The sequence below is a fragment of the Myotis myotis genome, unplaced genomic scaffold (genome assembly GCF_014108235.1).
Source record: "Myotis myotis isolate mMyoMyo1 unplaced genomic scaffold, mMyoMyo1.p scaffold_m19_p_20, whole genome shotgun sequence".
Taxonomy (NCBI): domain Eukaryota; kingdom Metazoa; phylum Chordata; class Mammalia; order Chiroptera; family Vespertilionidae; genus Myotis; species Myotis myotis.
Genome location: NW_023416325.1, coordinates 17,483,093 through 17,507,472, shown reverse-complemented (window position 1 = coordinate 17,507,472; position 24,380 = coordinate 17,483,093). Strand labels below are relative to the sequence as shown.

General features: G+C 49.8%; 1 protein-coding gene across 1 annotated transcript in view; it reads right to left on the bottom strand.

The window, feature by feature from the left end:
- LOC118678602 (DNA-directed RNA polymerase II subunit RPB2-like) overlaps positions 1 to 24,380 on the bottom strand; it is a 57,300-nt gene that overhangs the window by 2,242 nt on the left and 30,678 nt on the right. The window contains 4 exon segments of the mRNA XM_036354411.1: positions 2 to 174; positions 176 to 481; positions 483 to 1,049; positions 1,051 to 1,090. Coding sequence (XP_036210304.1) covers positions 2 to 174; positions 176 to 481; positions 483 to 1,049; positions 1,051 to 1,090 — 1,086 coding nt within the window.

Sequence of the window (24,380 nt, the reverse complement as noted above, 5' to 3'; positions counted from 1 at the left end):
CCACCAGATATAATCCTTGTTTTAATTGCCAACTCCAAGTTAAAATCCTTTCCTCTATCAATAAACTTCTGTGCATAGATCCGAACTTCTTTAAGCAGATTCTTAAACAGGCCTCTAAATAAGAATGCAAGTAGTGGTCCAGCAAGATCCAATCTTTTGTTTCCATAGTGATCTGTCATCTAATTCTCTTCTACCCAAAGCTGCTAGAAGTAACCTATGCACCATATACCCCAAGAAATAAGCTTTTTTGGTCTCACAAAAATCACTGACACCAACGTGAGGGAGCATTTCTTTCTGTAAGACTTCTTTTGCATAGTTAATTCTTTTCTCTTTAGTGACACCAGGCTTTGCCTCTCTTGAGCCAATGAAATTTAGTGCAACATTCTGTTCTTAGATGACAAAAGCTTCATCGAGAGAAGGTTTAACCATTTCCATCATCTCTGGACCTTCAAAATCATAAATAATATGCTCTAAAATATCTGTCAGACACGAAACCTAATGCTCTGAACACAATAATAATGGGAACTTCTTGCTTGATATATGGTAGAGTTGCCACAATGCGCTGGCCAATAGCACTCTTTTTTGCACCCTGTCCTCCTCTTGCCAGCATGCTAACCCAAATAGTACTGGTGGGTCGGGAAGAATTCTCCAGACATGATCTACACTCTCCTGTGTAGGCACATTTAGAATCCTTTTTGGCAAACACGTAGACTGTGTTCGTTGCCGTTTTTTCTTGCGCAATTAGAACTTTTTCTGATCCATTAATAATGAAATAGCCAACAGGGTCCAAGGGGCATTCATTTAACTCACAAAGATCACGATCTGTTAAGCCATTCAATAGGCAATAAGTTGAATGCAACATCATTGGAATTTTTCCTATACAAGTTTTCTGATGCTGAGTCTGAAGTTGTTCTTCACCTTTTTTAATGACTATTTTCGTTATATCAACATAAAGTGGAGCAGAATACGTGAGGTTTCGTAATCTGGCCCCATTTGGCATCAGTGGTGAAGGAGCACCATCGCTTTCCCAGTGAGTAGGCTTGGAGAGAAATTTGTTCAAACTTCAGCAAATATCTTGGCGGTTCTTCAACTTCTCAAGGAAAACTGGGTTGGTGATGAGCAGAAGCCCCAATATTTTTCTGTGGGAACTTCAGTGATGTGGTGTCTTCTCATTGTCTACATACTTGCAATGCAGCATCCTTATCCACACTTTTAAAATTACATATAACGTGGGGAAATGCCTAGGCAATCTCTGGCCACCTTTCCTCCTCTTTCCCTACCTTAACTTGTATCCCTGCCTTCATTTGTATCCGAGTGAGGACTTGGGGGGCAGAAGGTTTATTTGTAAGCTGTTTCCAAGAAGCCAGAGCAAAGACGAGAGAGGGACAGGGAAAGAAAAAGAAAAACAAACCAGTAAAAACATGACAGTGAGACTGTTATAATGGTGGGCGGTTGGGGCTCATCCCGAGGGGATGCTCTGCGTCACTATGTAGGGTACACCGCAGATTGACCCTCGGAGGGCAGGAAGCGGGGCGCTCATCTGTGCACTCTCAGCTTCCATTGGCTCAAGTTTTCCAGGGATGTTAACTTTTCTGACTTTCTAGGCTGCCCTGTGCATACGTGACTTCTCACAGATGGAAAGAAGAGGGAATTAGCAGGTCCTTGTGCTGAAATCTTCCCCCAACAGGTAATTAAAAAACTATAAAATACGTTAATTGGACCAGGTGAGGCTTTCTGCACATAGGAAAGAAGTCTATGGTAGATCTTTCTGGAATCAGGCCTTTGGAAAGAACACCAATCCTCCACATGTAGGGATGCCTTGCCAATGATGGCTTGAGAAGAGTGAAATCCATGCAGCTCTATGCTTATGATTTTGTCACTTATCTGTGTGTGTGTGTGTGTGTGTGTGTGTGTGTGTGTGTGTGTGTGTATGCACGCACGTGCAATAAAATTTTACTGTGAAGCAAAGAATATGGGTAGAACAACACTCTGCCTTGAGAATTCCGCCCACAATTCTGTCATATTATATTGCTAAAATAAAATCGGATCCAGGACTCATCCAAGGCATGGGGAGGTGTATAAGGGTGAAGGGAGTAAGACCTCACATACCCCCTTCTCATGCCACTGATCGAGGCTTGCAATAGCTTCCCCCCCTCTGCCTAGGTCAGCTGACTGAGACATTCTTTTCTGCCTCCCCTTCATTTCTCCCCTCAGTTTCTGCCCTAAATAGATAGTGTGGCCTCTTTCCTTTCCCATTCGCTCAGCAAAGTCCCCAACTTCTTAAATCTCCTCCCTGCAGAAGGCGGTAGCCCCCCAGCTCAGGTGGGAGGCTGCCACTTCTCTTAAACCAGCTTCCTCCTAGGTACCCAGATGCCCAGCTCAGCTTCCAGCCGGCTGCGTCTGTTCGTGAGGCCATAAATCAGAAGGCCTCTGATGGGGTCAGGCCTGCTCACATTGCTGATGGCATTAGGGTAACGAATGGGGAGTGGGTGTTTATATTAGTTTTGGCTCTCAAGTTGAAGGAAGAACGCCAGCGTTTAGCTTCGTGATAAACTCAGCACCAACACATCCCGGGTCAGCAATTATGCTTTAAAGATCCCTTGGGAGGAGCTGGGGCAGAACCTCCCTGGGAAAGTGTGGCCACCCGAGCAGGCCTGCCCCGATGTGGGAGGTGGATGAGGCGTAGCACCGATGGAGGCAGTCTGGGCTGAACAAGGGACTAGTGCTAAGACTGGGCATAGGCTGTTGCTGGTATTGTGTTGGAAACGCACACACACACACCACATCGCTTCTGTTCTGTGCCCCCACCACCCTGCTTCCTCCTCGGGGAGTGGATAAGCTGGGGTAAGTAGCTGCTTATTGGAAGACTCAGAAGTTAGTCATGCGAGCAGCTTATGGGGACGGTGGGCAACACCCATGTGAGATAAGACAGGAAGTAGAAGCAGGCAGCGAGGGCCTCAGGTCAAGAGGCAGATCCCACAATATCTCCGAGCCCATGGGAACTCCAGAGCACAGACTGCCCCTCAGAGGAGTGCCACACTGGGCAGCCATTCACGGTCTCCAGGACTCCCACTCTACTCGGCCATAGCAAAGACCATGGTGACAGCATGAATGGTGCCATGGAACCCAAAGGTGCTACCCTATGACTGAACAGCAAGTTCTTCTTGAAAGGTACCCAAGCAGTGCACCCCAGGCTGCCACATGGAGATTTCCCTACCCATACTTCCCTTCTGAGAACTCAAGTACTTTGGAGAGTCTGGCAGATGCATCTCGATAACATGCCCATGTTAGCTAAGCCTTGTAGAATATGTTACCTGTAGCTCCTTTATGACTCTCCGATCCTCATGGCAGGATAATTTGAGAGGTGCTTTCATTGCCCCACCAATAAATAGTGGTATTCCCCTTTATAGTGCTTCTCAAAGCCAAAGTCAGAAAAGGGTCTGGAGCTATGCCTTTAACAGACTCCTAATGTCTCCAAGTGTCTGCTTTGTTGAAGACCCCAAAAAGCATAAAGGGAATATGGGAAGAAGCCACTAAGGGTGCCTAATGGTTGAGATTTCCCACAGGAGTGTAAACTCTCCAGTGTTTTCAGGCCTGTGCCGAGTCCTGGCTCAGTCCAAAGCCGGGCAAGGTGGAGAAAATGCCAGGCAAAGAGGCAGAGACTCAAATGCTGGATGTGGGCAGCTGAGCTGAACTCAAGTCAGCAGCAGAGTGACCAATTATGTTTTCCAAAAATGATCACAAGACTATCTCCCATTTTTTTTATTCCAAACTCAATCATGAGGAGGGATGCACAGACTCAGCCCTGGAACTTGGACCAGACTTGTGACTGCCTTGAATGATAAAAGATGCAGAAATATCACATTAATGGAGACTAGATCATACTCAGTGATATAACTTCCACCAAGCACTCTGTCTTTTGGGATTTTTGGAAACCACCACCATGCTGTGAGGAAGTTCAAGCATCCCTGAGGAGAGGTCCACCTGAAAAGGAATCAGTAACCAGCATCAACTCACCAGCCATGTGAGCCAGGGCCAAGAATCTACTCCCATGAATGCTCAAATTGCTCCGGTGGATACCATGTGAAGCTGCCTTGCCCCCTATGCCATGTCCATTCAGATCCATGGACAAAATAATCAGTGATTGTTGATTATTGAAGGCACTCAGCCTGCGCAATGGATACATGATAGATACAAAGAGCATTCCAACTCTGAGATCCCAACAGTGAGGGTTGGGAAAAGAACACATCATTAAAAATTTTTTCAATTATAGTTTACATTAAATATTATTTTGTATTAGTTTTAGGTGTACAGTATAGTGGTTAGACCAGGGGTGGGCAAACTTTTTGACTCAAGGGCCACAATGGGTTCTTAAACTGGACCGGAGGGCCGGAACAAAAGCATGGATGGAGTGTTTGTGTGAACTAATATAAATTCAAAGTAAACATCATTACATAAAAGGGTACGGTCTTTTTTTTTTTTTTTAGTTTTATTCATTTCAAATGGGCCGGATCCGGCCCGCGGGCCGTAGTTTGCCCACGGCTGGGTTAGACAATCATATACTTTACAAAGTGTTTCCCACCTGGCGCCATGCATAGTTATTACAATATCCTTGATTATATTCCCTATGCTGTACTTTACATCCCCATGACTATTTTGTGTCTATCAATGTGCCCTTATTAATCCCGTCACCTTTTCCACCCAGTCCCCCAATCCCTATCCCTTCTTGCAGCCATCATTCTGGAGCTAGAATAACCCTTCAGAGGTGTCCCAGGATAGTCTGGCCCAGCCTTTATACCCCTGCATGGGTATGTCACTGGCTGTGGGCTACACAAGGAAGGGCATGACTTTGCCTAGGCAGCGGTCTATAACTAAGACAATCTATAAAGGGTGGTTCAGCCCAAGGACATGCAAGGAAAAGAATGGGGCAGGAAGTGACAACTGGAGGAGGTGACCTCTGAGCTGAACTGCGAAGGTCCCATGAGTAAGACTTGGCTGGGTGAAAGCTATCAGGGGAGAGAGGGAATGTGTAGACAAAGGAAACATCACAGGTAAAGGGGGGAGCAGACACTCACTAGTCCCATTGCTGTCCTTGGCCATATTAAGCAGGTGCCTGTTTCAAGCCTCTTCCCCTAGATACCTGCATGGTTCACTTCCTTTGCACTTGCATGTTCTTGGAAGCCTTCCTGAGGAAGTGACATTTGAGCTGATGACTCGCTGAAACAGCAGCCTGTGCTGTACTCTCCCTGTCCCTCACCCTGCTTGGCTTCCATGCTCTTATCACTCCCTGGAAGAACTACCTTCTCAACTGTCTTCTGGTATGCACTCTCTGTCCCAGGATAGGAAGCTGCCTACTCTGTGTTCCCAGCACCCCCCAGCCCTCTGAGCGGCACACACATCTGGCTGTATTCAAGGCCTTTGCCCTGCGTGAGTGAAGGGATTGGAGAGAAGCAAGGGCCAGGGGGTGAAATGTAAGGTGACGACAGGTGCTAGGAGAGGACCAAAGGGTCCTGGTCGAGAAGCTTGTGTAGAAAACATGGTCCATTCTGATGCATTGCCAGGTGCATTGACACCTGGAGTGGATGTTCTGGGAAGGACAGCGTGGTCGTCCTCCTGGAGCCCTGGAGAGACAGGGACCTGCACTACAGCTGACAGGAACCTATCCCTCTCCAGGCCAGATGGCACCTTAAGCCATCCCAGGTGTGGACCCTATCAGACCCCCCCTCAACCCCCTCCCACCCCGAAAAGGCCCTTTCAGAAGGGTCCCGTCAGCTTGCCTTGAAGTCTCACACCTTCCTGGGCAGGATGCTCCTTTATTGCAAAATCCCCAACTGATTGTTCTCAGGACCAAGCCCTTTGATGGTTTTATTGTTCCTAAATTCACAGCAGGCCCCAATAACTTCAGAGCAGGTAGAGAATGCAGAGCTGGGAGGCTACGGGAAGCGAATGGCCCAGGATCAAGGCAGGAGATTGTAATTTCTAAATCTGCTGGACCAGACTTGCCTCTGAAGGCTTCCACGTGCGGGGTGGGGGCGGGCCCTGCAATCTCCGGCCCAGAATGCCATGACTAAATGGATCAAGGTGGTCTTCCACCTTCCAGAGCTTCTGAACACACCTGCCTCTGCTGCGTGTGACATGGTGGGTCCATGCAGCTGGCTGCCATTCTGCCCAGAGATGACCAATTCTGGGACCAAGTGTCATTGGAGACTTGAATTGGTGAGGCTTCATACTGGCTCCTACTGGGACCAACTTAATTGATTTGCTGGCTTAGGGTCTGTGTGAGAGATCTCACACTGAGACAAAAATATGGGTACAGCTATGGCCGGTGTCGCTTGGTGGTTAGAGTGTTGGTCCATGCTCTGAAGGATCATGGGTTTGATTCCCAGTCAAGGGTACATACCTGGGTAGCAGGTTTGATCCCTGGTCTGCTTAGGGCACATGTGAGTGGCAATTCCCAGTGGTATGCTGGAGCCAGCATCATTTCCAACTGCCCATTGAGTAGGTTGAAGCTGGCTGGGGTGGATGTATTCACACCATAGAAATTGGCAGATGCTATAAATCAGAGAGCCAATTGTTAACCATTTTCCAGCACACCACTGATAATGCCTATGAAAGATAGGAGGGAGAAGAAGCATAGTTGGGCAGGGAGAGTCTCAGCCTATTCAGCCTATACACCAATCAAGAGTTCAAAAGCAAAGACTGGCTTCTAGAAGAGAAGGTTACTGGGCAGAAATGACCAGACCCAAGCGCCCCTGCCATGCTCAGTTATTGTCAGGGAGCCCCTGGGGAGAGCACGATTTTGGCTTGAAAGCTGAGGCTGACCCTGGTTTGTCAGCTAACCCATTCCTGCAGCTGAATGGAAAGGTCTGAGAGGTGCATCTTCATGCACCTCGGAAACCGGTCTCTCTGAACAAGACCCACAGGCATACTCACTAGGTCCTGTCATGAGACCACTGGCTATCGAGCTCCATTTCTGCACCCCCACGTCCTCTCTGGACCAGACTGTTTTACTTCTTGTCTATTTTTGCTTTCTGGTGGCCAGTTGGGTTTAGTCAATGGAGATGGAATCAGGAGGTCAGAGTGTAAGAAGGGGGATGCTGGTTATTTATTGACTCCAACCGCAGAACCTCAGACCTGCTATGCCCTTTACAGAGTTGTTTGCCCCTAGTGTGGCCCAATATGGTGGCTCCTCCATGAGGTCCCAGGCAGAAGGCAAACGCCAGGAAATTCAATCAAGGGAATTTAATATAGAGACTCCATTTCAAAGGCCCAAGAGCATTGCTAGATCAAACGGGATAAAGTGAGACAACCCAGCGATTAGCAGCAGCTGGGAGGCTCTGCTCAGAGGATGGAGGGCAAAAGGAAGGGGCGGCACCGCCTCCCGCTTTGGTTGGAGCCATCGGGTTGCATCTGGAAAGGCTTTGGACTTTTCCAGTGGTAGTTGGTGACTAGGGAAGGAGCGGGCCAGCGACAGGAGCTGGAGGTAAGGATGAAGCCACACATGAAGAGGAGAAGGAAGGGGAGAAATGGCCTGGTTCTCCTCTACTGACTCCAAACCAAAGGCAACTGGCAAGAAGCTAGGAAACAGCAGGCATCTTTCTGCGCAGAGCTGAGCAGAGGGAAGGGGGAAATCAATGTAAAGGCAAACAGGTCATGACTTCCAAAGCAGTCCTGGCCTTGCACACAGTAGGTATTCACATATTTTAAGACTGGCATCTTCTCTCATTCAAGGAGAAATGAAATGGAACAGACCTTCAGGGATGCAGGAGAGCCCATCTGTTATTGACAGTCTTCTGACTCTTAGCAGGCCCAGATTTCATATCCATGGGCTTCTGTGAGATACACATCCTGAAAATAACTACTCTCCCCTCTTTTAAATTGCTAGCTGGGTTGAGTTGGACTGATCTGTTTCACGAGTCTTGATTAGAACAGCCTCTGATTGCAGGAAGGCATGGCTTCGGGTGGGGGAGTATCTTGCGCCATAACTTTCCATTGCTAATTATTGCCTTTAGGATCAAGTCCATTCCTTTTTCCAAAAAGCCCCAAATGCAGGCTGTAGAGGTTCAACTAGACAGCTGCATCCTTCTCTTTCACTTCTACTCAGGATCCAGCCAGGATCATCTCAGACCTGGTCTCAGTTGGCTATTGCTGTGTAAAAATGTCTCAGGACTCAGTGACTTGAAGAGATAAGCATGCGTTATTGTTACTGAGTCTAGGATTTAGCTGGGTGGGTATTCTGGCCTCAGCTGGGCTCATGCATGTACCTCCAGCCAGCTGGGGTTGGGTAGGTGGCTTTGGACTTAGTCATGTATGGGAGGGTGGGGATCGACTGGTCTAGAAAGGCCTGGTCTGGGACAGCTGGGCTGCTTGGTCTTTCTGTCATCCTCTAGCAGGCTGGCTTGGGTTCTCTCACATGGTGGTAACATGGTCTCTGCACTCTTTAGACTCTGCTTTAGACTCTAGTTACAGGGAAGTAGTAGATGCCATAGTGTCTCACCCAGATCTTTCTGGACCAAAGCTTCCTTCCTCAGGTGCTCTGAGTTTAGGCTGCTGATGGGTGAGTTTAGGCTCACCCATCAGTTGCTCTCTGGGAACTGCTCTCTGCTGAAGTTAACCACTTCACCCAACATGCTTCCTTCCCGTGGGCTCTCTGCGTTCAATGGTTAGTCTATGAAGGTGTGAAGCTCATCTCTCCTCACTCCACTGTGGAGCTGGGATGGGCTTGGAGAGTTGTCCCGAGGCTCTCCATGGGGATCAGCAGAGGCCTGTTTCAGCTGCATTGCCGTTCAGTTTCTCCCGGAAGCCCAATTCTCCTCCCCCAGTTCCCACAGGTGCTGTTTCTGAGGACCCTCCCTAGTAAACCTGCCTGCATGCAAACCTTGGGAAACTCACCTCCAACATGTGACTTTGTTACTGTGGTTGAAAGAATTGGACCCACATCTTGAATGTTCACCAGCATACCACTAGTGACATGTCAACAAGCAGCTCTCCAGGGGAAGTAGGTTTCATTTGTATGTTTGCCAATTATCATGGTGTAAATACTCCCACCACGACCCAATTCAAACCATTGAAGTCATTGAATGTGGAAGTGGGAAGAGAGATGTGCCAGATGGGTTTACAGGTCGGCTGAAGCAAGCTCCAGGCCACCACTGACCCCAACCCAGCATACTCACCCATGTGCATAGGTAACAAACAACATTATTGTGAAGCAATACCTGCCCTTACTGTATATAGTGAACTCTGGTTTGCTCTCTTTTTCAAAGCCCAGCTCAAGTCTCTAGATGTAAGGCCTCTAAGAAGTGACCTGCAGTTTGAAATGTGTATTAGCAATGGTCCTGCTTGGCACAGCAAATGGCAGCTGAATGCAGGAAGGAGGGCATATGAGGCAGGACCCCTCCTGCCTGTCCAGGTGATCCAAGATTTAAGTCAGCCAGTGGGGAGAGAAGGGTGAGTGGGGGTATTTTTTGTTTTTGACATTAAAAAGGTTGCAAAACCTCTTTGTAGATTTAGTCCCCCAAAAGTACTCCATTTAAGTTTTCTTATAGTACCCTGGGAAGTGGGGAGAATTAGCTTGTTCAACAGGAATTAGTTTTCAACTGGGGCTTATCCCAAGGAAAGCAAAGTCCTTCCCTAGTTCACTAACCTCCCTCACAGATACCCCCTAAACCAAATAAAACTTGTGGGTCCTTCTGATACCACAGGTCAAGCAATCAAGCCAGGAGTTCATTGGATAAATAAGGCCATAGTAAGCCCTTAATACCCTGGCATTAATCGACATCACTTCCTGTAAGATGGTCTAGGGCCGTGGTTGGCAAACCGCGGCTCGCGAGCCACATGCGGCTCTTTGGCCCCTTGAGTGTGGCCACAAAGTTTCAATTGCACTGTACGTGCGCGCCCGCACGTGGTATTTTGTGGAAGAGCCACACTCAAGGGGCCGCAGTTTGCCGACCACTGGTCTAGGGCAGCGGTCACCAACTGGTGGCCCACGGACCACTGTGGTCCGTGAGGTCTGAAAGATTGGCGACCACTGGTCAAGGGCTTTCTCCAGCATTTGGCTGACGCTACTGCAGGGCCCAGTGCAGCTGCAGGCATGTTGTTTGGCTCCTGCAAACAGAAAAATTGGACATAAAAACCTGGAGCTTGGGCTTCCTTGAACGAAAGTCTGGTGACACTGGACTTGCATTCTCTCCTGGCAGCCCAGAAGTTGCAGGGTTCCCCTGGGCAGCAAGAGTTTGAGACCCCAAAGGTGCAGTGGTGGCTGTTGGGCATCACGGACCTGAGGTAGATTTGGGAACCGATACCCTCCCACTGCATGTGGTTTGATCTCAGGCGGACCCGAGATAGGCAGGAACATAACTCGCTTCCCCACCAGCGTGTTCCTCCAGCAACTGCAGCCCTCACCTTGGCTGTTTGCAATTGGCTGGGAGTGGCGGTCTCCTGGCGCAGTCTCTCTGTTCCCAGGCAGCTGAGCCTCCTCTATCTCTTTGAAGATTACAGGGCTTTAGCATGCCTTTAAAGTGAATTTTTCCCCCTGCGTTTTATTATAATTAATGACCAGAAAACTCTCCTCTTTTTTCCCCCTTTATCTCTTAAATATGTTTCTTTCCTCTCTAAAAACGCAATATTTCTTTTAACCCAGGATATGGATGAGCCTGTCCCTAGCAGGGCAGGCCCGGCTTCATCTGTCAACTTGATTATGCAAAGCCTCTGTTTTCAGCTGGCATCTGAGGTGGATTTCAAAGCCATGACTCATGTGTGCTCCAAGGCTTAGGACCCGAAGCACAACCTCCTTCTGCAGGCTTTCGGCTCAGGCCCGGCTTCGGGGAGAAGGTCCTCCGAGGGGCTGGTGGCTCAGTGGTTCACAGGGCTCTTGGTGAGGGCATGTGGAGGCATCGACACAACCACACTGCACAGTTCCGCCAACCTGAGCTGCCAGTCTGGTCCTGGAACCCCCAGAGTCCCCTCTCCTCGATGTAAGAGACACATCTGCAATAGCTCAGACAAGTGGGATTGAAAGCTCATCGGATAAATGTGCAAAGATGTAGGTAATGCGCTTAGATTGTTTCCAGTTTTGGTGCGCACGCACAAGCGCTCTATGGTGCATGCACACAACAGAGCAATACACAGATGTCCTCAATATTAAGTGCAACTTCCAGAACAGTTACAGTCTGCCCATGTGCATATCTCAGACAAGGTTCTGAAATCTCAGCCCTAGTGACGCTTGGGCCCAGATAATTCTTTATCGTGGGGGGCTGTCCTGTGCACTGGAGGATGTTTGGCAGCATCCCCCCCCTCCCCACTGCTGCCAGGAGCAGTTTCCAGGTGTGTCCCCAGAAAAAAATCATTCCTAGTTAAGAACCATTATTTGACAAAAAGCAAAATGTCAGTTCTTTCGGATAGCAAAACTGGGGAGTAGGAATAAGTACGGGATCTTATTAATTTTAAAAAATTTGTATTGCTTTGGGACAGGGAGATATGTTAACGGGAGGCAAAATGTATCCTGATTGAGAACCAAATATAATGTATAAACTAAAGGTGGAGTATTTAAGTACATGGACTTTCTGAATTGTAAAAGTTTCTTGAAGACACTATTAGCATACAAACGTTATACATTCATTGCCCTCATTTGGGACCGTGGTTTACAATACTGGGAACCGGGCCTACAGCCCTGGCGGTGTGCGTTTAGGGCATCACAGTTCTAAACATAAGGCAAAGTGTGCATGTCTCTCTAGTAGTCACACTGTGTGCTTCTCAAAACTAACTTCAGTGGGAGAGCCTTTGCAAAGTATCATCATTTAATTGTCTGATCAACGGATGGGACACATGTTCCATCGTTCCAGTCAGGAAAGCGAGGGGTGCGACTCAGATGGCACAGTGTGGGCGGAGGCCCAGTTCGCACATCACACCCACGGTGTCTTTCAGGGTGCTGCCTTCACAAACTGCTCCTTGGAAAGGTGGCTGGAAAATCATTGGGGGAAATGCATTCATGATCAGGGCTCCAGCTGCCTTTGATTCAGTCAAATGGTAAAAACCCATTCCTGGGGCTGTGACTTCAGCGGGGCTAGAGTGGGGCCCAGGCCTTGGATGCTTTGGAAGCAACTCTGGGGGATCCAATGGCACCTTCCCCCCTGGTTTGCAGGCCATTTTCTGCGAGTCCATTGTTAGAGGCCCTCGGTGATAAATGAGGGGCAGAATTGAAACCACAATGCAATCCTCTTCCGCTATGACAAACCACCTTGAGGAGGCCCGGGGTGGAAGTTTGACAGGTGGGCCGTGGCCACGAGGCCTTCGGCTATCTTGGACGACAGATCCCGGCTTAGAATCCCTGTGTGTGGGACGTGGACGGGCCCTCCCACGCGTGCCGTGCAGCCAGCAGCAGCGTTTCCGGAGGCTTTGCAGGCGCAGCATCCGAGCCATGTGGATGAATTGCCAGCTGAATTCGATCAGAAGCACTGAGATCTGAGAGTCTTAAGGCTCCAGGCCTGGGGTTTCTCAGCCATTAAGTACTAAGTGTCTCTGTGCCCAACACGGTGCTGCCTGGGGAAGGGAGGCTGGAACATGAGCACATGGGAGGTCTCAGCTCAAAGCCAGTAACAATTTCCGTGCTCCTCCCCCCAAATTCCACCCATTCCTTAAGGCCCAATTCTAATCGCACTCCACCGAGAAGCCCTGCCCAGTTTCTAATGATGAGCACATCATCGCATAAGCAAAGGAGAATATGAACTCAGTGCGACCTGCGTCAGTGAACTGGCTCCCCCAGGTCTGGTTGTGGACAGGTCTGGATTGGAGAACACAGCTCCTTAGAAAGGCTGGGACAGAGGCTCAGGAACTCACGCCGACAGCAGAGAGTTGGCCTTCTGTGGTGGGCAGTGATGAGGACAGGAGGGCTAACCCTGCTGAAATCCAAATAAAGTCTAGAGCTTAATTCAGAGTATAACACCAATGCTGATTTCTTAGTTTTGATAAATGTGTTGTCAACCAATGGTTGTTGACACCAGTTCACACCAACAGGAATTCCCAAAATGGGTGCAATGAAAAAAACAAACTTTATTCAGTGCAAAACAACTCAGTGGTAATACAGCATGGCCATGATGCTGCCCTGGGGCAAGCCCCTTCTTAGGCGAGGCAGCTCCGTTCTGCTCCAGCTGCCTTGGTCCACTCAGCTCTGTCTCCTTGCTCTGCTCCAGTGAAATGTCTTTGCTGAAGTCCGAGGGGCAGTGACTTATATAGGCAGAAGTCCCCACCCCTGGTCCCTGATTGGTTTGTCTTCATGCAAATGAAGACTCCATATCCTTGCAGTTTGGTCTAAAAATCACTGTCCTGTTTTATCAGAATGGAGCTGCTGTGATTGGTCAGTGAAGATGATGGGGATATAGCTATGCAGCTCCAATTGGATGGGGAAGCCTCAGTCCTATTGGTTGAAATAGGATTCCAGGAGCTCCTTTATAAGGGCTGACTCAGATGGCAGAAACAGTGCAGGCAGGCAGCATAGTGCCGGCTTCTCCCAGAAGTGTAATTTTTGTGAGAGGCCCCTGTTTAGAAACAGCTGCTAGGCTTTGTGGTTGTGTTTGTTTGTTTGTTTGTAACTTAAGCCCAGTTAAGCCACCAGGTGTCCTTCGTAGGTATCTTATTTCTCAGGATGCACAGTGTCATGGTAGCATAAGATGTCAACATTAGGGAAAGCTGGGTGAAGAACACAAGGAACATTATGTGATCCTACATGCCTGCCCACACAGGGATGCAGGCTGCCAGCATGTTAGGACCATGGGCTCAATGTTGGGTTCATGTCCCAGCTCCGCCACTTACCAGCTGAAATGTTTTTGCAGAAGCAGAATGGGAAAGTGCCCTAACCCTACACCTCCAGTTCCCCACCTATAAAATGCTGATAACAGAACCTACCTGTTCGGGATTAAATGGCGTGAAGTGTCTGTGCACTGGTGCCACACAACTACTTTTATTAGAACCAGCTATTGACATGACTTACTGTGCAATTGGTATTTGCCAACCAAACCAAATAATTCAGGCCCTTGGGTACTGGTTGGATGCAGTTTTCTAGTCTGGTTATCCCATTGTTTTGTCTGTGAGTGGCCAGATGGAGGCTCTGACTCACACCTCTCACCAGGGCCTACCACACCCCTGACCTCTGGGCAGACTCCGGCCTCCTGCCCACGCCATAGCTTTACTGAGTTTCCCTCCTGTGTCCAGCCTCACTGAGCACGGCCGTTGGCCTGAAGCACATTTCTAATGAGACAGAAAGAGCTTTTCAGCAGGAATATTTATCCCACTGGCCGAAGTCACTCTGCACTGAGTTAAGTCTATGTAGGGTGCTCTCAGGAGGAGGGAAGTGTTCCTGGCCGCCTTCATGGTAAGAGGAGAAAACGGGAACAACCTGAGTGCCCACAGGAGGGGATGACAGAATGGTGACCCATGCAGGCCACTCCGCAGCAGCCAAAATGCGTGAGGCAGATCAATATGCAACAACCTGGCCCAGCCAGCGTGGCTCAATGGTTGAGTGTCAGCCTATGAACCAGGAGGTCACGTTCAATTCCCCAGCATGGCACATGCCCAGGCCAGGGGCACAACGCCCCAGGCTAGGGGGGTGCAGGAGGCTATGGGGGGTGCAGGAGGCAGCCAATCAATGATTCTCTCTCATCACTGATGTTTCTATCCCTTCCTCTCTGAAATCAATAAATATATATTTTAAAAATAATGTGGAACAATGTGGAATGATCTCCAGGACAAGTTAGGTAAAGATGTGCTGTGGGATGCAGTGGTCTATGATCTTTAAAAACTAGAGGTGTGCCTTTAAGAACATATATGGAGGAATTTAAAATGCGGAGAAAAGACCGAGCAGAGTGCTGGCCAGTAGAGCTTGCTGTAGTGACGGCCGTGCCGGTGCTGTGGGCACTAGTAACGCGCACGTCTGAGCCCTTGCAGCGTGGCTTGTGTGACGGAAGAAGTGAATGCTCATTCTACTTCCTTTCACTGGCAGCTGCCTCCTTGTCTAGTGGGTACCCTGTGGGGTGGCCCAGGTCGGGAAGGCTGCAGACCAAACTTAACAATGGCCTTGGGGCAAGAAGACGGAAAGTCATGGGAGGCCTTTGCCTCATTCTGTATGATTTGTCTTATTTAGAAAATATACTATACTCCTATAGTACATTTAAAAAACAATACTCTTTTCAGTGCAGTGTGGTACCCTGGGCTGGATCCTGGGTCAGAAAAGGCCAATAGTGGACACATGGCCGAGCTCTGAACCAGGCCTGCAGTGAGTTGATAGTAACATACCAGTGCTTGCTTGGGCTCTGGCCAGTGCACATGGGCGCGTGAAGTATGAGGGAAAGCTGGGTAAGCGTGTGGGGGATTCTCTGCACTGTCTTGATAAAACCTCTGTAAACCCCAGACCATTCCAAAATAGAACTTCCTTTCAAAATTCTCATACGTTTGGTGCTAGGTTTTGTCTAGATTTTTACAAAAGCCCGACACTTGCAACTTCTCTGATGAAGAGCAAGAGCATCTCGGGACCCTGGTTGGTCGTGGGCTCAGTGTGTTTGGGAGCCTTGGCTGAGAGGAGGAGGCTGCCGAGCAGCCGGAAGTGCCGGGGGAAGGCGTGGTGCCTGCTGGTGACTGGTCCTATCCCTCCAGTGCCTCCAGAGACCTGCAGAGACCTGGTGGCTACCCAGAGGTGCGGCCAAGAACCCAAGACACGTCTGTCCTGATGCCACACCTCCCTGAAAAGGGGCCACCGAAGCTGGTGCTCCTTCCAGGTCCCTTTCAGCTCATTCTAAACACACCTCAGATTCTGAAAAAGGCCTTGGCCATAGGACCCCACATTTCTTCATCTGTGGTCTTCGCAGCGCCACCTAGCAGTAGAGAATGAAGATTTCCCATTATTTCCATGTTAATGAAGAATTTAGGAAGGCCCTTCATGGATCTGGGCTTCAAGATCACGGCCAGAGACCCCGTGTTTGAGTTCTTCAGTGTCAGGCACCATTCTGGGGGGTGGTAGACAGGCGAGGTCCCCGCCCCCATGGAGGTACCTCCTTGCAGATCACTTTAGAGCATGCCCTCTGGGGTCCAGCAAACCTTGTTCTGTCATTCATTTCTGCTACATCCTCGCTGTAAGGGTTTCAGAGGCACCTGCCTCACGAGTCCATGTTTTCTCGTGATGATTCCTAAAGCGTCAGGGTAAGAATTAAGTGTTCTTAAAATGACAGCAGCCGTTCTCAAGACCCGAGACACCGTGACAGCTACCATTTCCTCACACTCACCGTTATGCCCCCAAGTGGGAGAGCAGCTGGAACCACACACTCTTCTAGAGAGTTCCCTGGTCGGGCTGGGAAAAGGGGAGGGAAGAGGCTGTACCTCTTGATGACTTTATTTGGGGGCTCACGTTAGAAATTATGTAGCGATGGTCAACCCAGACCTGGGAAAAGTCTGGAATCTTCCATTTCCCCAGATAGAAGGTTCATAAGTCTTCTGCCTAGCCTGTCCGGTTTGAAAGGCTGGAGACCCGTGTTTTCCTGAGAGGAAGAAGGCAATCTCGTGATAAATAGATATGCCTGTTTCAGCCAGAGCATCATGGGAGTTTAATGAGGTCTCCCAGCCATGTCAGGAGCATCGCACATAAGTACGCTGTGACTTCGGGGTTGGCGGGGCCAGCGGCTCCCACACCAGCCCGTGGTCACGTGACCACATCTGCCTTTCTGAGCATCGTTCCTGACGTGAGTAAATGATGGCTGTTTAATCAAAAGCAGATCGCCCCTCTCACCCAGCGAGCACCTCGCCAGCTCAAGCCAGCGGTCCCCCGGGCCTGCGAGCTTTTGTGTCGGGGTCCAGGGGGTCTTTGTCTGCACGTTCTAAAAGCAGCGACTTCAGAGAGCCGCCTCTCTCCGGTTCCCTTCTCAGCACAAGCCGGCCGCCTGTCTGAAGGCAAGAACAGGAAGGCCGGTGGCTGAGGGTCACCCGTGCCCCTACTTTGCCAGCAGGCTGCTGGCCACCACTGGCCCTGCTCTTTCTGCAAGATCCTTGCGAAGCTCAGGCAGAGGAGAGGTGTAAACCAAAATCTGAGCAGCATGTGCTCCCACCTGTCTGGGGGACCCTTGTTGGCAGAGAAGGGTGAGGAGGCCACTTTTTATTGGAGAATAATTTTACAGTTGCCTAGCCAAATTGGGGAGCCTTTTTTCCACCAGGGGCCATGTGGATGTTTATAACATCATTTGCGTTCTATACAAAATTATCAACTTAAAAACCAGCCTGTTGTATTTGGTCAAACTTTTAATGAACTCCCCCTAATGCCTTATATGCCCAAATGATCTTGCAGGCCTCATACGGCCTGCGGGCCAGGCATTCCCCACCCCTGGTTGGACCCAGCTGGGTTAATGCCAACTGGTCATGTTGTGCTGGTATTTCGGGCAAGGCCTCTGGGAGCCACCAGGATGGTGTGAAGGAGGCTCCAGAAATCCTAGCAACCCTCACCCCAAACCCCAAGAGCCTGCAGAGTCCCTGGGGGTCTGCAGGGCCACTTTCCCTGCGGCGTCCAAGGGGCCAGAAGCCAGCATTAGCTCTCCTCCTCCCCAAGGAGCAGCCAGGCCTCGCCTGTGCATTCCCAGAAGAGCCCCTCCTTTCCAGACTGGATAGGACCTGAGGTCCCCCAGCCAGGACCTGGCTGGCCCACAGCCCCTCTAGCAGGACGCTGGTCACTGCCTCTACAGGAGAAGGGAGAGGTCAGGCCAGGCCACCTTCTCTCGCGGAGACTCGAGATCCCAGCCCTACACCCCATCTTCAGTCCGCAGCTCGCAGGCCTAGCACCTTCGCATTCCCCCTCTTCCAGGAGACTCGTCTCTTCCCGTTGGCTCGCTGGCGCCTCTGGAGTGTCCTGCCAGGGGTTACAGAGCACAACAACCCACGCATTGCAATTAGGAACTGTTTTGCAGGCATGAACATAAGACAAAATTTAACCCACAGGTTAAGTGCCCCTCTTTCTTGAAGGCCTCTGGCCATGTGATTTCTGTGTGACCTTATTCACACCTCTGGGCCCCAATTTCCTCATCTGTGAAAGCGGGGGAGATTGCCCGTCTCCTAGGCTTGCTCTGAGGCTGAAATAAGCAAAATGTTCCTGAGCACTGAGAACGGTGCCCGGCACATTGTGTATACAAGTGTTCTTCTACACAACCACGAATCCTCACGAAACCCTCACAGAGGAAGGAGCGATTGTCTCCCTCTCACCAATGAGGAAAGAAGAAAGCTTGGGCCTTGGCCGGTGAGGCTCAGCTGGTTGGGCATCCTCCCGCACACCAAAAGGTCACTGTTTTGATTCCTGGTCAGGGCACATGCCCAGGTTGCAGGCTCAAGCCCCAGTAGGGGCCATGCAGGAGGCAACCAATCAATGTTTTCCTCTCACATCAGTGTTTCTCGTTCTCTTTCCCTCTCCCTTCCACTCTCTCTAAAAATAAGTAATATACTTTTTTTTAGAAAGAAGCAAACTTGGGGACTCTGTGCCCAAGGGTCACACAGCCAGCAAGAGGCAGCTCAGAACCCCGAGGCACAGGTGTCTAACTCTAGTCTTTGCCCACATACCCAGTTTAATACTGCCCTTCGCTGATCTGGCAACTTTTTAAAAAGAAAAACCATCTTGCCTCGCGATCCTTTTGCATTTTGCTGGAACACTATCCATCAACCTGAACACTATTATTCAGACTATGGGTGTTTTTTAGTCCACAGCTTCTTGGCCAGTCTATCTATATATATAAAAGGCTAATATGCTAAGTGTCCAACCATCCGGGTAATGACACCACGTAGCAACGCCCAGCTTCCTCTCCCTAGCGATTAGCCTCCTTGCAGTTCCTTCAGCCCAGGGACACACTTGCTTTATAGCCAGGTGGAAACATTTTACACTTTAACCAAATGTCTGTGAAGCAATTTCCTGTGCCTCATCTCATTTGATCCTCACAGAAGTCCTGGGGTAGGTAGATAGGAGACTCGGTGGAATCCTATTTTCTTTTCATTAGCCAGAAAACAGAGATTTAGGAAGCTTAGAAACTTGACCAGCCTGAAAAGAAGAAATTGTGGACCTTGAAAAGGACTTCAGGTTTTCTCACTGCACAGAAGAGAGTCAAACACTACTGCAGTTAAATATTTTACCCTTTGTTCTCCCTGCGTGACCTACAATAATAATCTGCTTCATGTTGATATTTACTGCTGTGTGGCTGACAATTACCTGAATGAGAAGTTGGGGTGCTGCACTGGGCTGGGAAAAGCTTAGCTAAATCAGAAAGCAGGTCTAATTAAGCAAGTTTACTCTATATCTGTAAAAGGCTAAGTTGACTCGTGCATGCATGATACATATAAAGCTCTCGCTGGCGCCAATCGCATGTGTGTGTTTCAATCTGTCATTGTCAATCATGAATTTGGTTGACACTTCTATTATAGAGAAAGGGAGAATAGTGATATTAAAATATTTCTTCTAGCCCTGACCAGTTTGGCTCAGTGGATAGAGCGTCGGCCTGCGGACTGAAGGGTCCCAGGTTCGATTCCAGTCAAGGGCATGTGCCTTGGTTGCGGGTACATCCCCAGTAGGGAGTGTGCAGGAGGCAGCTGATCGATGTTTCTCTCTCATCGAGGTTTCTGGCTCTCTGTCCCTCTCCCTTCCTCTCTGTAAAAAAATCAATAAAATATATTTAAAAAAAAAATTCTTCTAATTAATTTCCTTTCAATGTGCATGAATTTGTGCACCGGGCCACTAGTTGTCCTATAAAACTGCCTAAAATTGCTATTTTATAATCTGGTTCACCAAAATCCAGGGAGAGGAACCATGTTAATCTGGTGTAGCTCGTAGCTAACTGTTCATCTATGAAGAGCATTTATACTGGACTTACTACGTATTGAGCGCTCCTCTATGCCCTCTGCCTATGTTAATGTCTCCGAGCCACCATTTCCCCATCTGTAATGAGAAGGAGGGGAGTCATTTTGAGGATGAAGTGAGTCTTCTTGCCTGTGAGTGTCACATAGCAGGAGACTGAACTACAGTCTGGAGCCTGGCGTCCTGGCTCCAGACCAGCCATTTGGGCCCAGCCAAGCATCCCTGGCCCTTCACTTCCAAGTCTCCCCTGAAAGCCAAGTGCACCATGGGGCCACGCAAGGTGGGCACGCCTGGCAGCGGGCAGTGTGTTTATTATTCCTGCCCCACCTTCTGGAATGAGGGTGGCTCAGGCTGTGGAAGACGTTGAATAATAACCGGAGAAAGGGCCGCTCTGGTTCCCAAATAAACAGGCTCATGAGTGATGAGGGCACCCCCTTCCCTCCCACCCCACCCCCACCCCACCCGGGCAGCTGCCGCTGCCAGCACCATGCGCACGTTTCTTACACGAGGGCGAGTAAACACCACCCGGACCCACTTCAAAAGGCTCCTCGGGCAGCCCAGCCGCCGAGGGGGCAGCTGCTGCTGATGGAACCGACATGCCTTTGGGGGGCTGGGCTCAGGCGGTGGGGCTGGGGTGGCCTCCGGTAACAGACGGCCCCAAGATGTCCAAATACATCAGTGTGGAGGCCTCAAAGGCCCGGAGAACGAGAGCAGGAAAAATAAATAATTCCGTTATCTCTGATGAATTTTTCCCTTTGATCTCACACCCCCCCCCATTCTCCTTCCATTGCTCTTTCTCCCCACCCCCGTCCCTGATTTTTCTCTCCCACTACCTCTTTTTTTAAACCTTTCCTCGTACTTTGATTTATGCCTCCAACCGTTCCACGAGGCTGACGTCCCCTGATGAATTGGTGGGGTTGTTCTGTTCCGAGACCCCGAGCAGGCGGCTGGGAAAGGGGCCGGGGAAGGGCGGGCTGGTTCCTTCCCAACAGGGAAAGACCTGGCTGCGGTGAGGGTGCTGCGGAGACGCCGGCACGCCCTGCCACCCAGGGCCACCAGCCTCTGCGTCCACTGGTCTCTTCCTGTGTTTGAGCCAACCTGGGCCTGAGAGAAGGATGCTTTTCTACTATCCCTTCCTCCTCTGAGGGTTATGCATTCAAAACCCATGAAGTGCTCACTGCATGCCGGGCTCTAGGAATGGAGGGGTGAGTGCAGTCATAATCTAGGATGGACCCTCAAGATGCTCCTGGTCTGGACTCAGTCAGGGTGAGGCTGCGCCCAGGTTTCAGGCTCTGGGGCCCGACTGCCCGGGTTGAAGTTCTAGCCCTGCAATTCACTAGCTGTGTGACATTCATGTAAGAAAACTACTCAGCCACTCTGTACTCAGGTTTCCTCACATATGAAATAGGGTGACAGGGCTCCCATCAGAGGATTAATTGAGTTAATACTAGAAGTATTTAATAGCAGCTACGGAGTGCCAAGCACATTTCTGTCATCCGTTAATGGAGTGAAAAGCAGAAAAAAGTGAGGATCCCTGGGAGTAGCTAACAGAGGCCCATAAACTAGCTGGGGGCTTCAGAGAAAGCTGTTGGGGGTAAAAGTAGCATAGACCAGCATATGCAAAGGTCCTGGGGCTGAAGTATTCAAGGAATTCTTGGCACCTGGAAAGCTCATGGGGCTGGAAGAGTGCCGAGGGAGGAGCTGGTAGCAGTCTTTTAGGACAGGATCAGGAGTTTGGTTTTCATCCTGAGAGCATGAAGCAAGTTTTCAAAGACTCGTGTGGCTGGTGCCTGGGAGTGGGGACTCGCGCTGAGGCCAGGAAGGCAGGTACATTCTTGTAGTTGTCCAGATGGGTAGTGAGGGTGTGACAGGGCTTGAAGGAGGATGACAGCTTCCCTCACTCTCTTTGAAAGAGAGTGATGAAGCGTTGTCATTGTTGAAGGAATCGCACCCAACTTCACTGAAAAGAGCTGGTGCAAAGGCAGCCTCCGAGTTTGTGAGCAACTGGGCTTTGGGGGGCCATCGATTGCACTGAGGGGAGACGGTGGCCTATTTCCTGTTCGATTTGCCAAGTGGAGCTGCCGAACTCATCTTGCAGGAGAGATTTGCAGCCAGGCAGGTGTCTGCACACTCCGAGTGGGACAAACGCCAGGCAGCCGAAAGGTGACTTCAGGAAATGATGATGATGATGGCAAAGGTTCCCAAACTTGGCTGCACAGCGGGGTCTTTTAAAAAGTGCCGATGCTTGGCTCCCACCCCCAGACATGGATTTGCCTAGTACAGGATGTGACTGGGCCTCTGAGTTTGTTTTGTTTTGTTTTGTTTTAAGCTCCCAGGTGATCCTGACATGCAGCCAAATCTGGGGACCCCTGTAGTAAAACCTCACATATTAAATTTGGGCCAAATACTGTGCTAAATGGTGGCATACCCCAACTGTCATCACTGGGACAACCTCTCTGAGGGTGTTTCTTCATCTGTCGAGGGGAGATGGAAGTACCTACTCTGTAAGGTTAAATAATTGCCCCAAATGACTTTGAACTTGAGTCATCCGGCTCCGTGTAAGGGGCTCATAGCTGTTATGTGGCACTCACTGCCTTCCATCTGGGACTGACGAGGCTGGGCGGTGGTGAAGGTCATCCCATATTTGAAGTCCACCTTGGAAATTCCTCTGGAGCTTCTCCCGTGGTCCAGGGATTCAGAGCCAAGAATGGGCATGGTTGGGGGTTGGGGGGTGAGGGGTGGGAGGCGGGGTGCCCAGAGGGGTCTCACCGTCAGAGCTGCTGCAAAGTCTGAGTTTCTCCTCGTTCAGTCTCACATGGCCGCCTGGGTTGGGGGCGAGAAGCACGTGATTGGTAGCACCCGAGGAAGAGAGGCTGGATTTGGGCACTGGAAGTCATGTGACCTCTAAATCATTAGCCCTTCGGTTTCATGGTTTGGTATTAGGGAGGTTGCAGACCAGATTTTATGCTACCAAGGCCTCCCCATCTGCCTTGGGCATCACACGCTCACTAGGTGGGCCTTGGAATGTTGGCTCTGTTGTGGCCATTCTGCTTCAGACAATACCATAACGAGGTGGTGTGAGTCCTCCACTTGTATTGTTACAATAGAATATGAATAAGCCACAATTTTTCCATCCTGCTTCAGGCATTTGATGGTTTTCAGTCGAGGACAAGGGTGAGTAATGTCACCATGGACACCCTTGGATGTGTCTCCTGGTGCTGGAAGTGGAATTGCTGGACCACTTGACTCAGGGAATGATGCCGACCTGGTTTCCAAAGTGACTGGACCCTCCCACCAGCCGTTCACGAGATCCGCTGGCCCACATCTGGCCAGTGCTTGCCTACCTGAGTGATGGCGTCCACGTCCACCATCTCCCATGTACCTCGTGCTCCTCTCTCCGCCTCCGTGCCATCCTTCCCCTCACGGTCTTCATTTTACCTTCAAAATGCTTCTCTGAGGGAGGAAGTGGCAGGATCCCTATTTCACATATAAGCAAACTGAGGCTCACCCCAAGTCACACTGCTGGAAGGGGCAGACCTATAGCGCATTTCCACCTTTCACTCTGTATCAGCCACTCCAAGAACCACAGCCTCCCCTCCCCCGCAACTGTGGATGAGCGTCCCCCGGGTCCCCTAGAAGGGTAGCAGAGTGGCACCTTCCCCCGCGGGGAGCCACTCTCCTTGTAGGCATCTGACCCAATTCTAAATGTTGAAGGTGATGTGTTCTGTGGCTTTGATGATTCCAAACTATGACAAGCCTTGTCCCAGGCTTAGGGAGATGGGGTGTCCATCTGGGGGCTGTAAGACACTCACACTTTAGAATCAGACTGTATGGTTCAGGTGCTGCCTCCATTAACAGCAAGCCACAAGTGACCTTGGGCAAGTTTCTCGACCTTGCTGAGCCTCAGTTTCCTCCATCAGAAAATAGCACCTCACTGCTATAGTCATGGTGAAGATTATACAAGATCAGGTACATGACAAGGATGCAAATGTTGGACAGTTTTACTAGGACCTTTGCATCATGTGGGATACGACCACCTCTTTAACAAAATTACATATATATATATATATATATATATATATATATATATATTCTAATAAAAGACAAACATGCAAATTGACCTACCTTTGCTATGCCTTAAGCCACGCCCACCAGCCAATTAGATAGACTATATGCAAATTAACCCAAGATGGCGGCCGGCAGCCATGGAGCTGAAGTGAGCAGGAGGCTTGGTTTCTCCAGTGATGGAGGAAGCCAAGCTTCCTGGCCAGCTCTGAGCTCCACTCAAAGCAACAAAGTTTCAATTATAGAAGATAAATAAATCCCAGATGCCTGCTTTCAGCCGTCCGTGGCCATGGAGTTGGAGCGAGCAGGAGCCAGCTCTGAGCTCCACTGAAGGCAACAAAGTTTCAATTATAGAAGGTAAATAAATCCCAGAATAAAAAAAAAGAAGAAGAAGAAAAGGAGAGGCTGGGAGCTTCCGTCTCTGGGGGGCTTGGCCAGCCTGAAAATGGCCCTCAGC